This window comes from Melozone crissalis, unplaced genomic scaffold (genome assembly GCF_028551555.1).
Source record: "Melozone crissalis strain CALT ecotype California unplaced genomic scaffold, PUWL_Pcris_2 ptg000057l_1, whole genome shotgun sequence".
Lineage (NCBI taxonomy): Eukaryota > Metazoa > Chordata > Aves > Passeriformes > Passerellidae > Melozone > Melozone crissalis.
The window spans coordinates 11,425,605-11,451,906 of NW_026535835.1; the positions used below are offsets into that span (position 1 = coordinate 11,425,605).

Genomic DNA, 26,302 nt, shown 5'->3' on the forward strand with positions numbered 1-26,302 from the left:
CAGGGCAAAACTGCTCTGACACTTCCTCTGGCAAAGAGCCCCAAGTCCTCCTCCAGCTGCCATCCTCACCCCTGTATCCCAATGCAGCCAGATTTTTTTCTTCTATCATTGCTGGCTTTTCTTTTTTTTTTTTTTTTTAACGGGGTGGGGAAGGAAGCAGAGGTGACTGAAGCCAAAACACAGCCCCTGAGGCAATGAACTAAAGGCAAGACACGTTTTCTAATTCTTGCTCAGCAGTCTCCTACATGTTGGCTTCCCAGGGACAGCCCCGAGCTGGGACCCCATGGATCTGTGTGATGCAGTAGAATGGAAGAGATAATACAGCTTGCACCTCAATTTCCTTTCTTTTTAGGGAATAAAACCTCTGCCAGTGAAGCACCAGGGATGTGCTGAGCCAGGCTCTGGGCTGCACCTGTGGCTCTGGGAGGGGAGAAGCTGAGCTGCTCCGTGTGTCAGACAGGGGTTTCCTTACCCTCCATCTGCTCCAGAAACTCTGCCCTCCTCCTCCCTGAGGAGCCCTGAAGCCCGTGTGCCAGAGGGAAATCAGCTCTGGGCTCTGCCAAGGGAGCAGCCCTGGCTCAGCAGAGGCTCTGGCAGGAAAGGATGGGCTCCGGATCCTTCACCCTGGGCAGGAGGACAAGGGCCGGCAGCCACAAGGAGGCCTCCTAGGAAGCACGTCTGCTCCATGGGAAGAGCCTGGAGAGGGGATCTGGGCACGCAGGGGCTGCTTGGCAGGGAGTGCTGGAGTGTGCTGTGCAGCCCGTGGAAGCTCTCCAGGAGCTTATGAATGAGCCATCTCCTGAGACCTCATTCATTTCACCCTAATAAAATTACCACTTTCCAAAGGGAAAAGCCCCTTTGGAGGGCTTCAGTCAGAGCACCCGTGGGACAGCTCAGCTCCGTGGGCCTGTGCTCGGCCTCAGGCCTGAGCCAAGGATTACAGAGCTGCTCAGGGGCCACTGCTGGATTTATGAGCAGCAGGACCTGCTCCAAACCCAGCACAGCTCATCCCCAGGTCTGACAGGGCACCAAGCACCACTGCCACAACCTCCCCTGGGCCTTTCTGGACTTGTGCCTTTTCCAAGCAGTCCATATTGAACTATAACCTTCCCCAGCTCAGCAAATCCACTCACCTTTATCCATAATACAAAACAAAACCCAAACCTAAAATAGCCCCCCGTATTTATGCTCCTGTATAGGCTGAGAGTTGTGATTTTAAAGAAGAAAGAGCTGTGTATCTGTTACCTGCCAACACCTCCTTATTTCAGTTCCTCTCCCCCTGCAGTGTTCTATTTTACTGCAGTTTAAAAACCAGGCAGCTCTCAACACAAATAGGAACAGGATGTTCTTCCACAGTGCAGAGCCAGAGGAAAACACGGAGCTGGTGCTGGCAGAGCTCCCCATCCCTGCTGTAGAGTCCTGACTCTGACACCTCTCAAAGAAGAGAAAACACCAACATTCAGACAAGTCAAACTTTGCCATGAACAATAAGCAGTGACACAGCCACCCCACGGGTGCAGAGCAAGGAGCCCAGGGCTGCTCTAATGGAGGCAGGAAAGGAAGGCTCTGAAGTCATCACAGTTTCACTAAGATGGCTTAAAATTCGAGCTTTAATTGAAATGGAAAGAAACATTCCAAAAGGATATATTTTTTATATATCTGAGTTACCCAATTTAGTTTTCCTTGGATGTTACTGCAAACATGAACATTAAATCAAAGCATCGACTAGGAGAGAACTCCAAGAAAGGATATAACCATTCCCTAGCACAGGGGATTGGGCTAAAGGCTGCTGTAGGCCACTGTCCAAATGTGTGATGCCCTGGCATGTCAGCTCACAGGATGTGAGCACATCCTTGAATCACCTGAAGCAGCTTCTGAGGACTGACTACATGAACAATTTCTGGCAAGTGTCTTCTCTGCCAGCAATAAATCCCAGCTCAATCCATATCTAAAATGATACACATTAGAGGGCATGTCTTTAAGAGCATTAAGTCAGCTTAAATTACTTGAGCAAAATTTTAAATACGTAATAGAAATCTAAAAAGGAGCAACAAAAAAAAACTGAGAGAGAACACCACTGCAAGAGTAATGCCAAGTTGTTACTTTTTTTTTTAAACAGATCTGTACAGCAACATAGCAAAGGATGCAGCGATCACAATTTCAACCAGACAGCAACCTAAGGGGACACTAATCCTCATACAGCAGAGCTGAAACACTCCCAACATTCAGATGCTCCAAATAATTTGGCTACCCTAATGAGCTCCATATCAGTTCTACCTATATAGGACATTTTGGTGTGAAAAAGTTTCTGTAAAGTTCCCTTTGTTTCCAGTGTTTTTCTTGTACAAAATATTACAATGATTTTTTAATATATATTTACAGACTTGCACGGCTAGAAAAATATAAACTACAATTGGGCTTGGCAAGCAGTTTCTTTTCTTTAAATACATGACATTTCAGGGCAAAAATTGTAGTGGTAACATCCCGCACTCCAAGCCCCTGCAGGGACAGCAGATCAAGCCTAAAATCCATGATTGCAGTGAGACACAGGAACACAACTCCTCCACCTCCTGGCGCAAGGAAGACACAAGATGGATGCTGTTTGTGCAGGTTACTGGCACAATACAGAAAAATCCATAACTGAACATTAAATTCCTTAATAACATTCATTAATTTCATAGGCAGGGCCTGTTAAAAAGAGGACAACCGATGTAACTTTTGGGAAAAGCAGACACCGAGTTCGCAGGGCGCGACACAGCCGGAACCAAAGCGCGGTTACCGTTCTGGGGGCTCTGCCCCCTGCCACCCCAAGGCTTGGACATCTTTTCCATTTAAAATTTGAGCAGAGGCCAGGGAGGACTTTTTGCTTTAAAGCTACAGTATCTGTCATTATGGCTTTGAACACCCCCTTCCAGGAGATGAGGTATCTGTTCTAGTGAAATGGTAACAGTTGAGCAAAACGTGTTTCAATGGACCACAAAACTCCGCAGGCAGGTGTGAGCGGGTCTCCTCGGGGGAAGTTGCCAAACCGAATTGTAACAGTGCAAAACAAGATTTTGTCTTTTGTTTTTTCTCTGCAGAAAGAGTAGTCAAGGCATCTAGGACATTGCTAGTAGTCGAGCCACCGAGCAAACCCTCTTTCCACCAGAGTCCTGTTTATTGACACCACCTAAAGGGAGGGGGGAAAAACCCAAAGAGTAGATAAGTGAACAAGCCACAGCAACAAACACTGGTTCTGAAAATTCCTAATCAACAATAAAAGGTTTATGATTAAAGAGTTTTCAGCATATACCCACCTCATCTCCCATCAAGTTCCACAGCTGTATCAGCGGCAGCCCTGTGACACTGTCATAATTTGTGACCTGGAAACACAAAAAAACATGAGTGTGCAGCAATTCTGGTGCCAAGTCCCTCACATGGACAGCCACAGCCACTACCAGAAGCACTTCAGAAGAGGTGAGCACTTCTGGACTGCAAGCAGGTGCTGCCTGCAAGTCTCTGGGACATCACCAGACGTCCCAGTGCTGCCTCTGGCCAGCTGCAGCCAGATCCCACATGTCCATGGTGTAAAACCAGGGAGGACTGGCAAAGCAGTGCACACCCAGGGGACCCCAGATCTGCTGGACACCAGGCCCTGCTGCGCTCTGTAACCATATCCAGGTTCCCTTCCCCCTGCCTGCATCACAAACAAGAGGGAACACTCATCCCTTCCAGTTCCAGGCAGTGCTGATGGGAGTTCCCAGCCCCAGCACTTCCCAGGAGCCAGGCTCTGGCTTTGGGGTTTATGTAACACACAGTGCAGGGCAGAGGACACCAGCAGTGCCCCCAGCAGCAAGGCTTCTCCAGACAGGGGCTGTACCTGTGCCACGAGGACAGCACCTCTGGTCATCTCACTGACAGCGGCGTCGGCTTCCGGGGAAAAGCGATCCTCATCTGTGGGAAAAGCAGAGCAGAGCAAACACATGAGGTCCTGCACAGGCTTTCCAGGCCAGAAAGGACTATTGAGCTAACGTTCTCTGTCCTCCTAGAGACAGAGATCCCTCACAGCCAGCTGGTCCCATCCCTGGGGCTGTTGGTTCTGCAGGGAAAGGAAAGGATGAAGACCTTCCTACAGCCACCAGCCACAATCATGTAAACAAGTAGCTGATGAATCAGGAGGCTTTAAAGACAGCAAAGTACATTTCTGCAGCACCTTGGAGCTGCCATTGTCATTCTGATCCTCAATAAAGCAAGCTCAGGTCCCTCAGGGCTTTGCTGACCCCTGGCACTGGGAACCCCAAGTGTCTGTACCACAGGTGCCCAGCAACTGAGCAGACCCAAGGACAAAAAAAGCAAACCAAAGTGTTTCCAGGCAGTGACTGACATTCTCCCAGTGCTTGCAGGCTTGGAGTTTGAACACAGAACTTTACAAATCAGTCATTTCAGGAGGAAAATGTCAGGTATCTGTGTGCAGATTAAAAACTAAGTTTGCATTTACAGCAGCTCTGTGACAGAAGAATTAGAGCAGCTACAGCTTCTGCACCTACACCCTGCCAGCCCTGCCAACTTGCTGCTTAGGACAGTAATTCATTGTCTCCTCCAAGCAGGAAAAAGCCTGAACATTTATCATCTTTCCCCTGGATTCTGACAGGTTATGCCATGCTAGCACATTTAGAAGAATACAATACTATTTTTCCAGTCCTTCCTCTTGTCACATCAGAGGCTGCACTGGCAATAGGAAGTGGAAGGTTTAGACAGAATCATGGCTTGGACACATCTGGCATCCATGGAAACCTGCAGGAGAAGGGCCAACAGTACATCAAGAGCTCCATTTACCTGGAAGTGGCACCACATTGTCAAGTAAAACTTCTGCTCCTTGGAAAGGTAGTGTTAAAAAATCAGACCTTAAAGAAAAGAGGATCAGAGTAAGAACAGGGCTTTAAATCACTCCTACATTCTTCAATGTGACATTGATTAATCAAATTGCTCTTACAGGAATTCAGTTTTAAATTAATGACAGTCAAACAAAAAAAATACAAATCAGACAATTCTCCCAGCAATCTAAGAGCAGCAATAAATTGTCTGATTAACATGCCAAGCTGGATCAGGCTCTAAGCAAAACCCACTCCACCAGGGAGGCTGTGCTGCCTGTTTCCCAGCTCTGGGGCACAATCAAATATTTAATGGGCCTGTGTAAGAAACCCCTGATCCAACACAGCTGTCCCAGACAGAGGGGCTGGAGCACAGAGAATCAGGAGCCTATTCCTGGCTCAATCAATTGCACTTCAAGGCCTCCTGAAGGCATCCTTTTCTTTTCCTCAGCTTCCACACTGAAGTGGCAGAAGCTGCCATTTCCTCTCCCCTCCCTTCAAAAAAGCCTTGCAGGCTCTTGCTGTGCTCCCAAGAACCCACACTCATTGCTGAGCTGAACCTTTCCACCATTTCCCACCTCAGCTGTGAAAAACCTTTAAGAATTCAAACCGTACAGAGTCCTGTGATTAGGATTTGAGGCAGACATGGCCTCAGGTCATGGGAGAGGATCTACAGACCTGATTTGCCTGAGTGTGTCAACCTTCACTTTATCATATCCTCCATAGTCCACATATTTGAGCTCCACCTCATCGGTCTCCTCGAAGTAGCTGATGACTTGAGCCCGGAGCCATGCCCCATCCAGGCCTGGAGCTGCACAGATAATGCCAACTGCAAAACACCAGAATGCAGAGAAGAAAGGCTCAGGATAAGTGGATTTCCAAAAATCAGCACTTCAGCCACGAGCAGGGCTGCTCATTTATCTATGGAGAACCAACAGCATTTCTTAGGCTGCTTCCATCTTCCTGCAACACCCCCCACAGCCCCAGCACACCAGGCCTGCAGCTGAGACAAAGGACTGGTGGGTTTTACTCTCAGCTCTGTCTGCCACAACCAAGCTGCCCTGCCCAGGTACCCAGTTCCCTTCCTGTCTCCACACAGGAATACACAGCCCCTTTCCATGTGATGCACCCTTCACAGCAGGTGCAGACACGGACACAGTGACACTATGAAGGTGAGGGAGCAGATCCACACTCTGCCAGCAGAAATACCCCAGATGCCAGGTTGACTGGAAATAAGCTGAGACAGGCTTGATCTCACTTTGAATTTCAACATGCAGCTACGTGGCTTGGGAGGTACTCCAGGGATGAGCAGGGTAAGGGAGAGCAGAGCAACACCTGTACTCTGGCAGCAGCTTAAAGATGAGATGACACGTGAGCTATCACATCCTCATCCAATGGAACTTCCCACACCTGACTCAGGGACAACAGGTTTGCACAGGAGCCCAGAACTTTCTCAACAGAACAACGTGTGAGCATTCATGACTTGCCTTCTACTGGAGTGGGCAGGGTTGGGATTTCGGGCTGGGAGTAGCAGGCGAACATCTGCTGGTCGAGGCTGCGCAGCACGTGGAACGTGGGGTGCGTGTGCTGCTGCAGGAACATGTGCCCTGCGTCCACCTGGTGTGCCACCACCACCTCCACAGTGACTCCATCGGGGAGGAACAGCTGCCACGGGGAGGAAAAACTGTCGTGAGTGCTGCTGGCAATGCAAGCTCCAGCCCCAGCACTGCCAGAGCCGGGACTCACCCAGGCGGACACGAGCAGGGAGTGAAGCGGCATCGGCATCGGCGGAGGGAGGGTGTAGATGTTGGTGAGACACAGCTCTTTGAACTTCTTGCCAATCAGGCTCAGGACTTTCTCCACTTGCTGAGAGGTCCCTGGAAGACAAGAAACCCATGGGAAGTCTCTAGCATGGGCATGCTGAGGACATCTCCAGTCCTGTCACTTGAAGAAATACAACTGCCAGGATCCTCCTGCACGATGTCAACAGTGTAAGTTTTAACAGGCTGCCCAGAGGAGTTTTGAAAAGCACTGGACTCAGAAGCCACTAAATCCATTTAAATTCCTTGCTCATCTAATTAAGTCCCCCAATAGACCATGAATAGAGACATATTCCACTCACCTTCGATGTGACAGACTTGGGAGTCACGGAAATAAGGTAGTGTTGAGACATAAATCTTGGCACCAGACGCTTGTCTCAGGTAGCTCATAAACCTCCCCTGTTTGCCAATCAAGCGGCCAACCAATTCCTTCAGGAAAGGGACAAGAAAGCAACAGTCAGGAAGGGAAACACAGATCAAACATCTCTGCCCTCTCTGCGTTACATCACCCACATCCTCAGCTCCCCTGTCACAGGCAGGATAAACACAAGGCAGTGCTGGACCAGTGCAGAGCTCAGGGGGTCTGGGATGAGTTTAGACCAGTAAGCACAGCTCATTTTGATAATCCCCTGTTCTGAATACTTGTGTACCCTCAAAGCCTCCTGGATGCTTTCAAAGCACTGGACTTCCCAGCTGGATGGAAGATAATGGGGAATAACAAGTTCAACCAGCACCATGCCCCTGGGTGTAGCCCTGGAGCGCTGCATGTTTACAGCTGTGCACTGGCTCTTCACCCCTGTGAATCCTAACGGGAGCAGAATGCTCCAGCTGTCCTGGACTGGCTGCTGATCTCCCTGGGATGGCACAGAGCCAGCAGCAGACCAGGAGGTGGCTGTGGAGGGCAGGATGCTGAGCAGGCCAGCAGCTGGTTACCTTTGGGACCTCGATTTCCCAGATAACGAAGTCTGGCTTGCTGGATCCTCCTTCCAGCTTCGCGTTCTGGCGAGCCACCGTCTTCCTCATGGCACTGCCACTGTCCACAAAATCCACACTATTTACATCTGAACCTACGAGACAGACACAAGCATTCAGACAGCCCCCGAGACCCACAGTTACATTGCCACCCCAAAGGGAAGGGCTGCAGAGTGACCCCAGTGCCAGGTGTGCCCACTGTGAGGCACGGTAGGGGGCTGCCTTTTGCCAAATTTGCCCTATATTTGAAGAAACAAGGTGCAAGAGCTGAAGTGCATTTTGCTCCCAAACCATCAGCTGATACCAGGAACATTTCTGCCTGGGAAAGGGACAAACTCCAACAGCCTCCTCCTGACCACATCCCCGATACAGCCAGTGTAACATGAGCTTGGTCCTTCCTCCCATTAACAAGCAGAAACATGAAGATCCTCACTTGCTTGCAAGTATTCAGACCATGCAGTGAGACCAAAGAGAAAAATGAACCCAAGAGCTGCTTCACATTTGCCACATCTTAATGGGTAACACAGCACAGAGGCCAAGGAAGGCCAAGGGTGCAGCTGTTGGCATCGGCTTTGTAGGCAAAGAAAAGATTTAAGACTCACAGCCTGGACGTGAAGGTCAGCTGGGTGACCTGCTGTCCAACACTGCCACCTTATCAGCTTTACCTGCTGCATTCCCCTCTCCCCACCTCAGTGTCTCAGTGCCACCAGGCTCCACAACTCATTCCTGGGCCTTCTTGTCACACCAGCACTCGCAACAAGGCAATACCTTCTCCTCCTGGCTTACTCTCACTAGTGAAAACATTCCGTGGGTTCAGTCCTTCATTGCTGGCAAACTCAACCCCCATGTCTTGCAACAAGAAGCGTTCCAACTGCTTTGTAGCAATTACTAGAGACATCCCCTGTCATTAAGGGCTGTTGGCACCACAGGGTCCTACAGAGGATTTTAACATCCCTCCCCAAGGTCACACAGGCTAATGTTTGCTCAGACAGCTTTGCATGTACTGTGCCAGGCACACATCATCCAGCATCTACAAGGGAAAAGCAGCACAGACAGATGGGGGAACTCCATGAATATTGCTCCCTGTTGGGATTTCTTGGCATGCACCTGCCCCTGCAAACAAAAAGGCTTCAGGGTAATTGCTCTGCAACCAGCTGATTCTATCAGAATTCATCAGAGCTCTGCTCTGGCTCCTCCAGCAGCACCTCAGAACCTGCTTCACCTTCCTGTCAGCAGCAGCCCACAAACAGGGGTAAGCACCCAGGGGGTCCCAGAGGTCACCAGAAACCACTGGAATGAGGTCTCACACCTGCAAGGTGCTCCCCAGCAATGCTTGTTCACTACATTTTCTGCCCCAGCAATGCTTGTTCACTACATTTTCTGCAGGAGGATTTTGCAGTCCCTTACCTTCTGAGTGATCTCCATCTGTGCCTGGAGCACTGCTACACTCCTGACTCAGGTCTGGCCCATCCTCTTTCAGGATCCCATTGCTGTAGGGCACCGTGCTGCCCTCGGGCAGCCCCGCAGCAGAGGGGGTCTCCCTTGGTACCAAGCTCTGCTCAGCAGACGTGTCTGGGGCTGAGGCTGTGCTCAGTGAGTCCGAGTGCTGCTCTGATGTGACAGACAGCACTGAGCTCTGCAGGGGCTCCTCCACACTCGCCCCACCTCCAGGTGTGTGTGTGCCATACCCAGAGTCCTCCATGGACAAAGGTGACTTTTCCAGAGAGTTCTCCACATGAGTCCGACCAACTCCTTGGGACTCCCTGCACACGCAGCTCTTCACCTGACAGTCCTTGGTGCTCCCCTGAGCAGGGCTGGCCCAACAGCCGTGTGATGAACAATCTGTCACACGCTGACCGTGCTCCCCTGCAGCCACACCCTCATCAGCTGCTGTGGCTCCCTCCACAGACACCTGAGCAGAGGCAGCAACACTCTCCATCCCCAGAGGAGCCTCGGCCCGGCTGGCCTGGCAGAGCCAAGGGGATGCATCGCCTGCAGAACCCGACAGCACTTCCTCAGTTGCTGCCAAAATGACCTTGGAAATTATCTGTATTGCTACCTGCTCAATTTTCTCAACTTCCTTGTCCAAACTCACTCCTCCAATCTTCTCTCTTTCCAACTCATCTCCTTTTGGCTGCGTGTCCTTCTGACACACTGGTAGAGCACCAGTGATTGACTCGGACATCTCTTCTTCCCTGGACTGCTTTGGACAGGTAGACTCCAAACTCCCTGGTAACACACTCACTGCAGAATCCTCGTGACCTGATACTTCAGCTTCATTCAGAAAGGCTTGTGGGGCACCGGCTTCTTTCTCCAATCCCAAGCAACAGGCTGTCACAGAGCCAGTAGCTGACTGCACAATTCCTGGCATCTGCTTTTCCTTAGGGGGCTTAAACGAAGACTCATCCGACTGCTCCGTGTTGCTGGTGTCCTCCGTGACTCCCAAAGACTCCTGTGTCAGGGGTGGCTGCTGGCCTTGGTTTGTCCCCGAGCCTTGCCCCAGCGCCATGTTCTGGTCACACTCTGAGCTCCCAGCGAGCACAGGGAGCGAGGCACGAGCAGGGACACAGCTTCCCTCTCCAGATCCTACCGATTCCAGCTGCTCACTGTCGTCCTCGCGGGGGCTGGGCCCAGCTGCTGTGGCTGGCAGGTCTGGGGGGTCCCGTGAGAGCTCTGGCCCCTCATGAGCTGGGTGCAGGGGAGAGGGCGTTGTCAGCCCCACGGGCAGCAGGGAGCTGGGGGCTGGTTGCTCCAGGCACTCCTCTTCTGACAACAGAGGCGCTCTCCGAGGGACACACGCTTCTGCCTTGGGACGTGCATCACTCTGTGATACTTCCTCCTGCTTCTCCCTTGCAATGGCTATTGCTTGTTTGTTGCAATAGCCCGAGTGTTTTTTTCTCCAGGAATAGATCCACCAGCAGCCAAGAAGCGCCAGCACTCCGGGAATGGCATACGGGACGAAATTGCGGAAGCGTAAAGCCATCTTACAGGGCTTCAGCAGTTACACCTAGGAGAAACAGAAACAGCATTAAAATAGTCCCAGGGAAGGTGGCAGGAGGTCCCATAAGTGCCCCGAGGTACTGCTATTAGCATGGTCAGGCTTGTTTTCCAGCTGCTCTAGAAATTCACATCTCTGCTCTACCAGCAGACCACAGAACAAGATCTTTACCCAAGATTAGGGATATCTGGACATGTCTCATCATTATGTTCAATGATTTCACCCCTCCTCACCTCTGCCTCACACCTCCACAGCTCAGTCCTGCCCCCAGGACAGCCTCCAGCACAGCAGGTTCCTCCAGCACCAGGCTGGGCTCCCAGCCCAGGGGACCACAGCATTCCATGGCAGGGGCTTGGCACACAGCAGGGCTTCCCAGCTCTCCCTTGAAAGGCAGCACCCCATTCCCGAGGGCTCTGGACTCTGACAACACACACTCCTATGAAGCCTTAGGAATGCAGCTCCAAAGTTTATTCTACATCCAAACTCACTACACTGACAGCTGCCACTCCCCTGACTTGAAAGCTGACAGCTCTCCCTTTTCCTCTGCAGGGCCTGTGACCTCCTTCCCACCTGGACAGCCAGCCGTGCTCCTTCACTGGCAAGCCTCACCCGAGTCACATGGGGCAGGGCTGCCATGCCTTCCCTTTTCCTTAAGGAATGTCTGCAACAGGAATGCACAGCTAAACTGTTACCACATCCCTTGCTGCAAAGCACTTACAGCTTATATTTTCACTGCACAGGAATTAAAGCAAAACACCACGTGTCTGAGGGTGCTTACACAGACAGGCTTTAATCCAAACAGCCCTCAAGACTCTTGCCAGCAAGGAACAAAAATAAAGATTGTTTTCAGGAGATAGCAAAATCTTAGAAATGGGAGCCACCCACTGAAAAAGAGCATTATCTGGCTCCTCTTTAGAAGGATAGTATTTCTATGACAAGAGAGGACAACCAAGGCAGTTGGCCCCAGTGTGTCTCAACCAAAAAATCCCTTCTGTTATCAGGACTAACACCCCAGCCACAGCTCCCAGTGCAACACTCCTTCGGGCCACAATCTCCACAGGAAGCTGATGACATTCTAGCTGAGGGACAAAACCATGCCTCCCTCAGGCTCAAACCCAGTGTCAGAGCCTCAGATAATCTCATATTCACCCCAGATTTCTCACCTCCTCCAGCCACACTCTCCATTCCACAGGAGCATCCACACAACTTCACCCACACTAGCTCAGACTCTGCCTTGCTTCCTGCAGGGCCCAGACACTGAGGCACACAAATGAATGAAAGCATGGCAAAGGCAGGGACTAGAAAATTGCTTGTTCAATCCCAAATTAAAGGTCAGCTGCAGAGACGATTTAAGTTCAGTAATATTCCCAGTACATCACAAATAAGGCATTTATGCTGTTCTACACAGAGACTTGAATGTCTACTGGACATTTGTATCTGATTAAATAAACTAAGTAACTAAGAAGTAACTAAATCCCAGTTACTCCCAGCCGGTTGTATGCAGTCAGGGAGCTCTGCTGAGGGTGAGCCCTCTGTTAATGGCAAAGTCTGGGATCTTAGAATTAAAAACCCAACAAACCCATGCAATACTGTGGCTGTTCTGTGTTTGGAAGCTGGCAAATGGAAAGGGTGAAGCCTCTACATCCCCAAGACAAAAGGTTCCCCTTTATGCTGCCCAGAACAATGGCACATTGTGAGCTGTGAGTGCTCATCTGCTGCGTGCCCAAGTTGTTGTAATTAATGCAGAACTACCCTACAAGCTGTCTCTCAGGCACACTACAAACCCAAATTAAAGTAGTTCACATAAGTCCATTCCCAGCAAGCATTCCCAATTAAACAGACAGCCCTATTATTATCTGATTCCCTACTAAGTTGCACCAACTGTCCAAACCATAGCCCCACACAGCTCTGCAGCACAGGGAGACAGTTGCAGGATGCCTCAGAGGGACAAGCCTGTCCTGAAGTCTGGCAGACAAAGCAGTTCTGTGAGTCATTCTGAACATTATCATCATTTAGGACACAGATCTTCACTGCTCTATGATACCTGGATGAGTGGGGACTGCTGGATTAGCTGATGGCTCCTTGCAAGGCTCATTTGATTTCATGTTTTTGATTTCTTATTTAAGCCAGAGCTGCATCACTACCAGGATCGTGTGAAACGGGAATTCCACACCCTGCCATCGGTTAGAGCAGGCTGAAAGGCAGTGGCTGGGCACGGGATGCCAGCAGACATCCCGGAGTGCTGGGTTGGCCGGGAAACAGCTCAGCACCAACAAACATCCCCTCACACAGACCTGGCAGGAGCTCTGGCAGATCTTGCCATGCTGGTCACAGCCTGGCTGCACGTGATGCCTGAGGACAGCGGATCAAACTGCCCATCCCAAGGGCTGTGACACCGCTCCATGTCCACTTCTACCCCAAAGCCACTGCCCAACCTGTCCCAGAGCAACCAAGTCATCCCCCCGCTGCCGATCTGACAGCCAGCTCAGGACTGCAGCGGCAATGGCATCATTTTAACACACTGGGGGAAGAAAGCCTGGGATTTTCCTGCCAGTAGCAGGACAGAAAATGGCAACTTGTCAAATCACATGCCCTCAAGCAGTGCCAAGAGGGAGGGAGCCTGGCCCAGCAGGGCCTGCACCCTCCCTCTCCGGGCAGGAGGAGCCAGCTGGGAAATGCAGCAGCTCCAGACAGGAGAGGAGCAGCCTGCAGCAGCCAGAGCCCCCAGAAAACGCTGCATCTCCAGCACCATTCCCAAGAGGCAGGGCCCCAACAGCCCTGCACCATAAATAGTGCAGAGCTCATGCACTGTATGCGCTCAGCCCAGCACCAGCCACTTCCACTTGCCTCTGGCACGCCGGGAATCCGGCCTAAATGTCACACCTATCATGGGCTGGAGAGCTGCAGCTAGGCCATGAGACTTCTCCAAACTGCTAAATAATTCCCTCTACACGTCAGGATGGGATCAAGGCACCAAGGGGAGAGCAGGGCTCCGTCAGCTCTCCAAATCTGTGTCCCGACTTGATTTATGGAAAACTGCTGGTAAAGAGCAAGGAGATGAGGACAAGAAAGAATGCACACATTACCTACCTGAGAAAAAAGCCAAGGACAGCCAATTTACTCTACTGGTTTACATTAGGGTCCCAGAGCAGTTCTAAGCCACCTTGTCTCCTGGCCAGGACACAGAGCCCTCAGCACTCACAGCCTTATAAGGTCAGAAATGTTCGCAGCACGAGGTTCCTGGGGACGCCAGATAATTCATTCTCCACGTCCGAGAGGAGTTCAGCAAGCACTTGCTCAGAATCTCAGGGCTTCCTACACACAAGGAGGTCTGTTCTGAAGGCGAGCTGGTTCGAGTCTCCACCAGGAGAGAGGCCAGGATGACTCCCAAGTGCCTGAGCCCCCATGCTCTGCAGGGACGTGCCCTCAGCCGGTCCTGGCTCCTCCGTTTCCCTCTGCCCCTGCACTTGAGAGGATCCAAACCCTGAAAGCTGTGGAAATCAAGGCTGGAATTAAAGCCCGTCCTAAAGGATCACAGAGCAAATTGGAAATGCAGCTTCAACAGCAAGGCCAGGATGCCTCCTGACAAACCCTGCAGATAGTGAAGCAGCACTTGGGAAATAAATACTATCTGGGTGAAAGAGAACTGGACAGGCTGGCATGGTTCAAACGAAATGGGACCACGTGGGCTCTTAAATTTTTCCATGCTAAAAATAACTGGTAGCACATGCTCTGCCTTATAGGAGACATAAGAACAGGAGTTAACAAAAACCTAAGGAACTGGGGGCCCTACTGTTAAGATTAAAATAAGAAAAATTGCTGCACTGAGACAGACGTAAGGACTTACATAACCCACCCTTGGCATGAGGCATATTTTCATCGAAAGCTGAACCGGCACGTGGCACTGCATTATCTAACTGCAGCTTCTTTGCGCTTCACACAAGATGCAGGAGGCAGAACCTCCACAACAGAGGGCCCTCCTGCCAGTCCTGCTGCAGCACGTGCTCCCAGCTGTTCCAGCTGCAGAGCACTGGGGGTTTCCTCCCATGCAGGTCAGCAGCAGCCCTGGCCTGAGCTTACAGGAGGGAGCTGTGAAGCCACAGCAGCCTGCCAGCCCTTGCATCACCAGGGTGTCCCTGGGCCACCAGATTCCACAGCCTCCCCAGCCCTCTGGGCAGCCAGCCTGGAGTACCCCCACCAAACCCAACAGCACCCAGAGCCAGGAGCTCAGGCTGCGTGACTCAGGAGCTACCAACACCCAGAGACAGGTAGGAGCCAGGCCAGCAAGATCTCAAACTGGGTGGCACTTGTTTTAAAAGAAGCCAACAGGGAAGTCTCTCTGTACTTAACTAATTAAAGGCAAGTGCCGTGCAGCAATTTCTGCTTCAAACAGTAGCACTGAAAGACTAGAACAGCAAGAGATAGCCCTTAAGCAACACCACCTTTTCACAGCCCAGTAAACATGGGCTATGAGCCCAAGGAACAGGCTCCTCTCTGAATGAAACCACCACTGAAGCCACTCCACAACCTTGGAATATTTAGGAACCAGCAGTCTCCTATTTGCAGAAGGATAAATTGCAACTTAAGTAAAAGGCTGAAAAAGCTGGTTGATGTAGAATTAAACTAGTGCTCTGGAACAAGAAACACCATTAACACCAGGCTGTCTTTTATCTCTGAGATAAAAACTGCTTTCAGTGTAATCAGCATCAGTGCTGTTCCTACAAGAGCTCAGTCCCCCTCAGCTGGAGCTGCCACACTGATTGTTGGTTCTGTGCTTTCCCCCACTCAGCAGCCCAGCCCTGGCCAGCACAGCTCCTGCAGCAGCCTTTGCACCAATGCAGGACTCAGAACACTCCTATTTATTTCCACACTCAGAGCTTTACAATAAAGAATCAGCGGGGCCAACCTGTAGGGTTTTTTAATACATGTTTTGGAAATTAAGCAGCTCACAAGGACACAAACACCAACCCCCAGCAACCCTCAGCATTGCTCTCATGGACTCAGGCACAACCTTGAGTGCTCCTGCTCTGCAGGAATGAACAGTTTGTAATTAGCATTAATCCTATTAGGTTATTGAGCTCCATACTGCTCTTGATATCTTATTACCTCCCTACTCCAGTTGTTTCATTATTTATAGTTTCCTCACCCAAGTTGGTTTCTGCCTGTGAATCCTCTACTGCAGAGAGCTTTTTCTCCACTTTCCAGAAAAGTCTTTCAGATACTTCAGCAAGAACCAAAAACTGCTTCTGCACCGCTCTACCTGTACCCCCACAGTACAGGTAAAGCAGCTGTTATTACCTTTATAACCTATCAACACATTACAAAGGTCTGCATCTGGGAAAAGTTTTATCTTTCATTCTCTCTGCATTTTCACTCAGGCTGGAGAACAGAACAAATTATTTCCCAGAGTTTCAGAAAAAACACATCCAATAATCAGCCTTTTGTGTTTGCTTCTATGTAAGGAAGCCAATGCAGCCCTTGCTATGGGTAACACAGGGTAGTGGCCACTACATGCACAGCTTATAAATGAAGATTTAAAAGCAGCCACCTGAGTCAGATGGCTGGCATCTCTATCAATTTCCACAGAACACAGACTAAACTAACCAAGGGCTTCCAATATACTCTGCACAGGAGACAAAAACAAGCTGGAATTTTCAAGGAGACAGGACGGGGAGTTTCCAGCAAACACACTGATAGGGCTGCAAGAGCCAGGAGGACAGAGACCAAACAGGTCCCCAGGTATCTGGGGAGCAGCAGCAGCTCTGCTCACGGGATGTTTGCTGGGCACAGCCACGAGACCTTGACAAACAGCTTCCCAAAACAGGAGCTGCACCAGGCTTAGGCAGAGAGCAAAAAGCACTGCAGTCTGGTTGGCAGCCTTGTGGCCAAGGCTGGGCTGGAGGAGAAACTGCAGAAGCACTCCGAGAGGAAGGGCAGCAATCAGCGAGGAGATGGCCTGTATTCACCTGTGCTGGGAGGGAACAGCAAAGGCTCCACTGAGAGCCACTCATGGGAAGGAGCAGGAAGACACCTGTGTGCATGAACAAGGGCTATGAGGAGTGGCACAGCACACGCCAGCCTCGCCACAGAGATCTCAAAGCTCCCCATTCCCGGCTCATCCCCAAGCAAAGCTAAGGCCTCTGATACCAGAGGCACATGAAAATCATGAACTTTTGCCAGGAACTGCTGCTATTTATACCCAGAGTCAAAAATCAGCCACAGCACATGGCAAGTTCCTCATCCTCAGTGCCAGGTGGGCAGCAGAGGTCAAAAGCAACCCCGACCAGGACAGGTCTGCTGCAGTGATTTGTTTGCTCAAGAATGATTTTAAATGGTCTTTTATGGAATATTCATCTCTGCTAGTAGTAATGTACAGGACCCAAAAATCCAGTTAGCTTCCAGCTGACAAAATGCAGGACCAGAATCCACAGAGCGGACAACAAAAAAAATGTACAGTGAACCAGCTGAAGACAGAACACCTGAAAAAGCAGTTTGGGACATGCAAATATCTCCCCTTCTAGCAATCCCCATGAGAAACAACTGCAACAGCTTCAATTTCCAGGAAATATTAAACACCTGAAGAATAAAATAGCTTTTTCTGAATATCTGAGTGTGGCTGCCTGAACTTAATCATCACTTCATGAAGTCTAACCAGCCATTTGCATTAAGAGCTCCACAGAAGCACTGCAGTTAGAAATCAGGATTTAAAAAAGACTAATCATTAGATCTGAAACATGAAACAATTATAAGTAATTAATGCTGCAATTAATGCTTTTTATTAGCTCTAGATGTTGCTAGGGGCAACTGAGGTATCAGCCCCAATCCTATTACAGGCTCCCTGGACGCTAGAAATACCTTAAATCGTTTTTTCACATGAGTTAAGTGCACACGAACAAGGAGAGGCACAGATAAGTGGGCTATGTTGCTTTAAAAGCATTATGCTCTTCAGATAACTGCTCCTGCAGAAGTGCACTTGCTCTCCAATCCCCTGCAGCCAGCCTGCAATGTTTTCAAAGTGAAGAGAGCGTCTCAGCCATCACAAATCCAACTGCTGCTGGCTCTGAGAGCCCTGGCTGCACTCCTGCAGCAAACTCCTGTCACAGTTAACTCCACAGGCAATCTGCACCTTTGGGAACAGACAAATCGTGGTGCATCCGAGCTGCAGGTCCTGTCACCTCACACCCTGGGCAGTCAGGGAATTCCTCTTCCCCCATTTCAGGCGTTGTGGAGTGTCTAGGTTAAAGCCAAGGCTTCCTAGGCAGTCCATAATTTCCAGTATTAGGATCTCAAAGCATCTCCAGCGTTCTTTAAGAAGGAATCTGGTTCCTTGGATGGGTTTCTAAACCAAGGCTGATTGGTTTAGAGCACTCCCAAGTACAAAACAGCTGCTAACACACAGCAACTGAGCTCCTGCAGTGCCATCCACACAGACCCTGCAGCCCCAGCATATCATTAGCTTCATGTCTGAGAGCAAACAGCCTGTTGCAGAAGATACTGCTACAATTGCAGTGAGAGACTGACCTGCATAAACCCCATGAGAGCTTTTAAAAGTCCTTCAAGAGCTCAATGAAACTTAAGCAGGAGCTGAACGACTGTCAGGTGAGCAAGGCTGGGACAGGAATCAAGGCATGAATGGATTCCAGTGGATTCCATCCTACTTCAAGCACTGCTCAAGCTCTACAGACTTTTCCCTCCTCACTTACTTGAGAGCTGTCATTTCCTCCAGTGCATTTGCACTGTGCAGCATGTGCAAGCACACCAGGGAATGGAGAATGAGACACAGTGAGGCTGTGCTGCCCTTTTCCAGAATCACAGGCCCTTCACCAGGTGACAGGTACAGCAGGTGCCTGCACAGCCCTTCGCCCTTACACAAGCAGCTCATTAAAGAATGAGGAGGTTAATTGACCCGAAGTGGGTCACACAGTGATCCCAGCAGAGGAGCCAGCTCTGTTCAGCTGCTCTGGCAGCTCTGGCCCAGCGCTCCCGAGGAGGGAGAGCCCCGTTCCTGGGTTCCGGGGAGCCGTGCTGCACTCCCCGCTCCACGTGCTCGGTAGATCATTCACAGCCACAACGGTACACCAGCGCTACACCTTCCGCAGCACCAGCCAATTCCTTTCACTGAGACAAAGTCCACGGGCCCGATAACACTCGGCAGGTGCAGCACAACCCCGGCAACACGGGAAGGCCCGACTTCTGCCATCCCACAGCCCCTGGCCTTGCCCAACAGGTGGGCTGCAGCCAAACGCAGCTTTTGGTGCCACCTCCTGCTGCTATGGATAACATCCACGAAGAGGATGCCCTTGCTGAGATCCCTGTCCATTCTGTGGCCATTGCCTCACGGAATTACTGGACTGCAGTAAAGAACTCGGCCAGGCACAGAACAAGTTGCCCACTTCTGGAGCAGGAGTTACTTAGATCTCCCTTGCTTCAATTAGGGGGAAGAAGAAAAAGAGAGAGCAAACAAGGATTCTCCCAGGAAAGCAAGACTACAAACATCACTTCCTCAGTAGCAATATAATTTAATTCCTCTGCTCCCACCTGTATTCCATGCTGGCTTACGGAACAAAAGGAGTCACTACAGCACATCAGAAGTTTTGCAAATAACACTTTTTACGGCCATTACCATAACACAGGCAAGGCTCGCCAGACCAGACAGCACAAGGTGCCTTAATCTTCACCGCGACTCCGCACTGCCCGCGCCACCGCCGGCCCTCACGGCGGGCGGGCAGCCCCGGCCGCAGCGCTGCCCTCAGAACGGGCGAACCGCCCCGGCCGCAGCCGCCCGGGACCGCGAGCAGGGCCCGGAGCGGCCGCTCACCACCTCCATCCCGGGAGCAGGACACAGAGCGGCTCCGAACGGCCCGCATCCCGGGAGCGGAACACGGAGCTACCCTGAAGGGCCCGGACCGGCCCCTCACCGCCCCATGCCGGGAGCAGGACACGGAGCTGCCCCGCGGGGCCCACACCGGCCGCTCGCCGCCCCGCATCCCGACACGGCCCCCGCCCGCTGCGGCACGGCCGGCCCCAGCCCACGGCCGCGGTCACGGCGGGGCCGGAGCGCTGACCTTGGGCGGCGCGGGAGCGCTCCCGCCACGGCCCGCGCGCCGGCACCGGGGCAGGCACGGCCGGGAGCGCGGAGCGGGAGCACCCTCAGCGCGCCCCGCAGCGCCGCCGCTGACAGCCGCGGCCGCGGGCCCCGCCACTCCGGCAGCGGGCGGGCGGCGGCCCAGGGCGGTACTTACGGATGCTCCGGCGCGGCGGCGGAGCCCGGAGCGATGCCGGGCCCGGTCCGGAGCGGTGCCGGTGCCGCCCCACGTGCCCCGGCCGGGCCGCCCGGCTCGGACATGCAGCGACACCGCCCCGCCCCGCCACGCCCCTCTCGCGAGAGCGCGGCGCCCCGCGAGACTGCCCCGCGCGCGCGCGCAGCCCCGCCCCGTGGCCTGAGGGAGCGGAGCCGGGGCCGGACCGCGGCCGGGATCGTTCCTGGGGCCGCTGCGGGGCGGGCCCGGCCGGGAGCGCTCCTGGGGCCGAGGCTCGGGGAGAGTCCGGACGCGCCCCCTTCCTCCCCTCCTCCCTCTCCCGCGGTAGTCGCGGGACGGGCGCAGACAGGCCCTGTGGGGCCGCCGAGGCCCAGCCCGGCCCGCTCCCGCCATGTCCCTCATCCCGGGCCTCTCCCGGCCCCTGCCCTCATAGGAGTTTGATTCCCACAGCCCTGCGGGTCCCCGCAGCCCCGCTCCCCGCTTGGCCCCGGGGTTTGTGCCGGGTGCCCCGGTCGGGCCTTGGGCACCTCCACAGGTCGCTGGGAATGGCTGCTGACACTGCTGCTCAAGGCCGCTGCAGCACCCTCCGCCTCCCGCCTCTGCGTTCTGCTGGCACCTTCGGGCTCGGCCCCGGAGCCAGAGCACCTCATTGCCTGCTAACACAGCCACACACGCAAACAGGTGAATGTGAGCTTTAGACAGAGTTTTACACAAACGTTTGGCCGGTGGTGACACATTAGTGAGCAAATATTAGCCAGGAGCTACAGCAATAGATTGGAACTGCAAGGCTGAACTAGAATGAGAAATGCAAATCTGTGTTCAGGCAAAGTTATTGCTCAGCTGCAGCAGCACCAAGTTGGAATTAATAGAGACTTTCCATGTTATTGTGTAGGACTTGTGACATTTCCCCCCAGGGCTTTTGGCATCCTTGCAGAAGATCCAGTGTGTGTGACTGGTTTCTCTGTCCCAAGGAAGCTCTGAGGTTTTGGGGGGATGCACAGTAGAGCAGCATGGCTGATCAGTGCCGGCACTGCCACGCTCAGTGGGCTGTGTGACAGCCGATTCCAGGACAGCTCTGGACAAGGCACTTGGAGGAGACTGGGAAATATTCAATGCTCTTCAAACCTGCCCGTTTCTTATTGACACGTGCCTGCAGCAGGCAGTGGGTATGTGAGATTGTAAATGAGTGACTTGGAGAAACCACAGTCATGGGCAGGATTGTCCTTCCTAAATCACTGATTTGTCCAAGTATTTTTCTGTGAAAAGTTCCTGATTTGCCTCTTATCTTTTTGTTCATAGCAGTTGGGAATTAATACTAAATACCCACTTAAAAACTCCAAATTGTGTCACACATGAAGTGGAAAAATCCATCGGTGTTGGGACTTTGCCCTTTCGATGTCCCTAATCTGAGGCTCTCAGAAGTTTTTCCGTTAGGAGTTCCCAACGGACAGGCACCCTTGGCTGTTGGGCAATCCCAGCGTGTGCAGTGCCTGCTGGTCAGCCACAGGGCTTTGTCAGGGTCCCAGGCCCAGCCTGTGTCACACACACAGGGACCAGAACTGCTGGAGCCTCCTGCGGCTTCATTCCTCACAGCCCGAGGAGGAGGAGGAGGGCTGGATGAGCAGCTCCTCAGCATTTGCACCGTGCCTTGCTGCACAGCCGGCTCTCCTGGGCAGACCTTGCTCTGCCAGTACCTAACTGGGGGTGGAAGCAGCAGAACAGATATTTCCAGTTTGTCTGAAGGACAGTGTGCTCTGAGAAAAAAAAACTAAAATACTATTTAATAGTTCAGGGGGATTTTCTTGAGCATATAGTTACTCCTGGCTATTTATAGCACTGTTATTTAAATATCCCAAAAGATCCTGTCATCAGAGGTTTTTTCATGATTCCTTTGAAGAACAAACCCATACTTATTTGAACAAGTCACATCATGAGAGTTGTTTCTGTACCCTTTCCACCCACACAAGCCTAGGAGTGATTTCCATTTGAGAGCTGGTTAAGCAGAGGAGCAGCCAGCTGAGGAGCCCCTGCTGCAAGGCACGAAGGACTCACACCTGAGAGCTGCAGCTCGGGTAGGGGGACAGGCAGGTCCTGCTCTGAGAGGGGCCCGGCTGCAGAGCTTGGCTCTGGCCCTTCGTTCTGTCACACAGGTGGCTCATCCATCACTCAGAGCTGAGTGCAGGGGTTCTGTCCCTGGCCTCAGAGGAGCCCAAGGGGAGGACAGACTCACATTTGGCCACGGTGTGACCAAGCAGAATCCAGTCCTACACAAGGACCTAAGGGAACAGGAATCTCACCTGGGACACTGCTGGGGCACCTTCACCAGCAGCTCTGAGCCATCCTGGGCTCAGCCATCGACAGCTTGCTTTTCCTCCTTGTGCAGTTTTCAGCTCCAGAACAGAATCCATTCCCCAAGTTCAAGTAAGTTCTGCATTTTGACTTTATTATTTTCCTTTGTAAAATATTTCAGCAGCATCAGCTGGGCAGGGATTTTGAAGCTATTTCCTTAGATAGAATTGCCTGATCCAACAGTGCAATTTTCCCCTAAATACAGTTTTTCCAACTGCATACATAACTAAAATAAGACTCTCCTTTCATTCCTTCCCTGTGGCTACAGTGAAATTGTGATCTCAAGTAGCAGGGAGGTTCCACTGTCCAAAAGAGGAACTTTAGGAACGTTTTTGATAGCAGTGATTGAGCACGTGCTGCTCAGGAGCTGGCTCCTGCCTGGATGCCACTCCAGGTCCAACTCAGAACTGAGGAACATTTCCTCTGAAGTAAAGAAAATGAAATTGAACAGTTCACACACTGCTGCTGTTCCACTGGTGCTGCCCCAGCTGGCAGCAGCAGCACAACAGGAATCACCTGTCCAGGTGTCTGCAGGTCTGTCTGTTCACCGTGCAGGAACAATAAGATGTCTCAGAAGAAGTCAATGCAGTCACACTTTAATGTGTCTTTACATCCTTTTACGATTCACAAAGTCAGAATATAAGTACTTAGACACTTTTAATGGGGAAGTAATGTATCCCCCTAAAAGAAAAATAGATGTGATTAATCATTTGTCAGAGAAGTTGCCTGACAGCTGAAACCTCAAGCTTCTAGGCAAAAAAAGCTCAAATAGACAAATTATACTGAATTGTTCTTTAAAGACCAAGCAGCTGTTTTATTACAATATTAAATTTACATTTTAAAAAGAAATATTCTGATTTATTATTCAGTTATGATAATCTTATTAAAGTGACATGAAATTCATGACAATGGGCTTTTTTCTTCCTCAGTCACCACAGGCAATTTCAGATCTGTGCAGGATCCCACACCCAGAGCAGCACCAGTCTGGGAAGACAAACCCCAGACACTCAATTTTAACTGGAATCTGAATTTCCCCAGAAATGTGGGGTGTTGGGCTCTGTAACTGGGCTGGGTGCCTTGGTTCAGCCCCAAAGAACCCACCCAAACTTGTTCCAACAGAGAGAGGACATCAGCGTCCACCACCTTCACCCTGCAGCCCCGGAATGACCTTCAAACAACTGGGAGCAGGTTGAATTTACATTTTACTTCAAAAAAAAAGGGGGAAGTACATACATGAGGGGAGAATGGGGTGAACAATAATTATCTGAAAGCAGGTTTCCACCATTGTGACCCACAGCTCCCAGCAGCCTGGGGCCAGCAGGCTCTCCAGGCTGGCTTTGACAGCACGGCCAGGACTGGCATCATGGAAACCCCTGGGAAGCTGAGGCCAATGGAAGCAGTGAGATCATACACAGGGTGAGTGTGTCGGACACAGCTTCTGCTTTAAATGATGGAATGCACCAGCAGGAGGGAGAGGAGTAGTTAACAGTTACTAACACTAGAATAATCAAATTTGTATGTTATACATATACAGCAACTAACTGCTTTACAAAAAAAGCAAAATAATACAATATATTGTCACATGTATTTACAGTGTAGTAAATATACTTTTCTGTCAAATTTTACACAAAACCTATTTACAGGTGAATATACTGCATAAAAAAAAAAGGTGGGACCAACACTCTGAGTGACTGTCTGTGGTTTGTTGCATAACAATAGGACGTGCTTTGTGACTTCGGAAAAAATTAACCTTAGAATGAAACAGAAAATGCCCTAAAACCTACAACCTGGGTCAGGTCAGAGCCAGCCCTGGCACGAGCCAGGGGCTCAGCCCTCAGACTCAGTGAAATGTTCCCTGTCCTGGGAAACCTCATGCATGGGAAAGCAGAAACGTCGGCATCATTACAGGTAGGTTATGCACTATTCAAATACTACTGAGTTATCTTTAAGTCAGGGAAAATACAAACACAAACAGAATGTTAATTGTCCTTACAGTACTGGGCTGTGGTCAGTGTGGGCAGGGAATGGGCTCTGAGCCAGGGGGTCACACACGCTCCCCGGGAGGGCGTTACATGGTCCACGTGTTCCAGTGGGATTTTTCTGAACTGTAAGTTTTCATGTCAGAGCACAGGGACTCTGGGGCTGCAGCTCCAGCCCTGCAGCAGAGCCTGGAGCAGCAGAGCCTGGAGCAGCAGGCACTGCCAGTGCCCGCGGGCTGCCGGGAGCGTGGGGCATTGGGGACCCTGGGATGGGGCTCCCTGTCAGGTCAGGGCTCACACCCACACTGTCACCAGCAACAACCTGCTGGTCACCAGAGAACAGAGCAGCAGGTGGAGAAAGGATGGAGCAGCCCGGGATGGGAGCAGAGCTCCCAGGGATGGGATGGGATGGGATGGGATGGGATGGGATGGAGAGTGCTCAAACAGGGAAAGAACAAAGGAAGGAGGATGTGAGAAAGAAAAAGAGGCAAATCCCAGCAGTGGCTGCTGGAGGGAGCAGGAGAGCAATGTACTGACAGTAAGGCACTCAACAACTAATTGCTGATGGGAGTTTAATCATTACACAAAGGCCATGGTTCCCTGGGAGCCAAGCACAAGCTTCCCAAGCACCAGTACTAGGAGACAACGTTCCTGTCTATCAGGGCCCATGATCCCAAATCCAACCTTGGCCAGCAGCAGTCCTTACACCCCAATTCACCCATTACCTGACACAGGTGTCTGATACCTCTGCCAGAGTCCAGGCCCTCTCACTGAACCTCTCACACAGGGAAAACTCCAACCAACTCCTTCCAGGAAAGAGGAAATTCAGTTTTGTTCACTGACTTTAGGAAGAGACCATTTTTTCCAGCTGGGACTGAGAGGCTGGAGTAGTTCTCACAGGGAAGGTGACTTTGATCCCTGTCCCCTCTGCTGCCACATCTCTGTGCTGCAGAGAACACAGCAGTCCTGATGGAGGGACACTTCTGACATGGGCGATGCACAACAGTGAAGGGCTTGCTCTCTGCCCAAGCCAAGTCAGTCAGGCAGTTCCTCTGGAATTACTGTTCCTGTTTGCAGGAGACCTGCTCATATGAGAAACAACTGAAAACAGCACACCACCTTTACAAGAGGTTGTTTTCCTCCTACATACAAATCCTCAGGCTTCTACAATTCCTTGTCCTCAGCAAAACAGGAAGGGCTGAAACCAGCTTGACTGGGCACAACACAGTGCAAACCCCAGTGACACCAGGGGTGGCTCCTCACAATCTGAGCTGTGAGATGACAATGGTTTCTAACCTGGGGACCCCAAACCCAAGGCTTGAGCCCCTGCTCTGTCCCTGAGCCCAGCTCAGCCTCGTGGCCCTGCTTAGACCCCACTCTGTGTCCCCAGTGACCACGTTCCTGCCCTGGCACCTGCACCACCCGAGTGAGGGATTTGGTTAATTGCACCAGTTCACCTTTCTAGCCTGTTTATTCCATGACTTGTAATTCTAAGTTTTCCTCTTGTTTTGGCAAACTACTTGCATATGAAGTTTGTGTTCATAGTTTTTCCAGGACTGTAAACAAATTAAAGAAATTGTTATTTTATGAATCAATACAATAAAGGTATTTTTATTTACATAAATGTTACATTGTTACTGTGTGGATACATGGGAATTATGTGCTCTAGCAATAAATTGGAACCCTTAATTGTACCATTCTCTAATAATTTAGCTGTGGAGTTTGATTTACTAAAAGCCACTAACGATTGCACTGGAGGACTGGCTTTTACCTAATGGATATACTTTTTTTTCCTTTAAAGCCATCGAAGGATTGTTAACTCCTACCCCAGCAGAGGGATGTGAAACCGGGAAGCGGATCTGTTTCTGAGCAGGAGCCGTGTGAGCCCCAGGGACACGGCCCCTGCCTGGACTCCAGCCCGCGGGGCACTGGCACCCGCAGCGGGACCAGCCCCGGCACGGGGCACCGCCGGCACGGGGCACCACCAGCACCGGGCACTGCTGGCACCGGGCACTGCCGGCACCGGGCACCACCAGCACCGGGCACCGCCGGCACCGGGCACTGCTGGCACCGG

At 51.4% G+C, this 26,302-nt stretch overlaps 1 protein-coding gene across 2 annotated transcripts; it reads right to left on the bottom strand.

The window, feature by feature from the left end:
- Positions 1-1,596: 1,596 nt before the first annotated feature.
- On the bottom strand, positions 1,597-19,968 carry AKAP1 (A-kinase anchoring protein 1). 2 transcript variants are annotated; one of them, XM_054287324.1, is made up of 11 exons: positions 19,883-19,968; positions 9,050-10,649; positions 7,604-7,737; positions 6,973-7,099; positions 6,597-6,727; positions 6,338-6,515; positions 5,529-5,679; positions 4,816-4,883; positions 3,860-3,933; positions 3,297-3,362; positions 1,597-3,169 (listed from the first exon to the last, which is right to left on the bottom strand). In XM_054287324.1, the coding sequence occupies exons 2-11, from the start codon at positions 10,623-10,625 to the stop codon at positions 3,110-3,112; spliced, it is 2,565 nt and encodes an 854-aa protein (XP_054143299.1). In that variant the 5' UTR covers positions 10,626-10,649; positions 19,883-19,968; the 3' UTR covers positions 1,597-3,109. The 2 variants fall into 2 exon arrangements, with proteins under 2 accessions (XP_054143299.1, XP_054143298.1); XM_054287323.1 differs by lacking the exon at positions 19,883-19,968 and adding an exon at positions 13,731-14,294.
- Between the last annotated feature and the right edge of the window lie 6,334 nt (positions 19,969-26,302).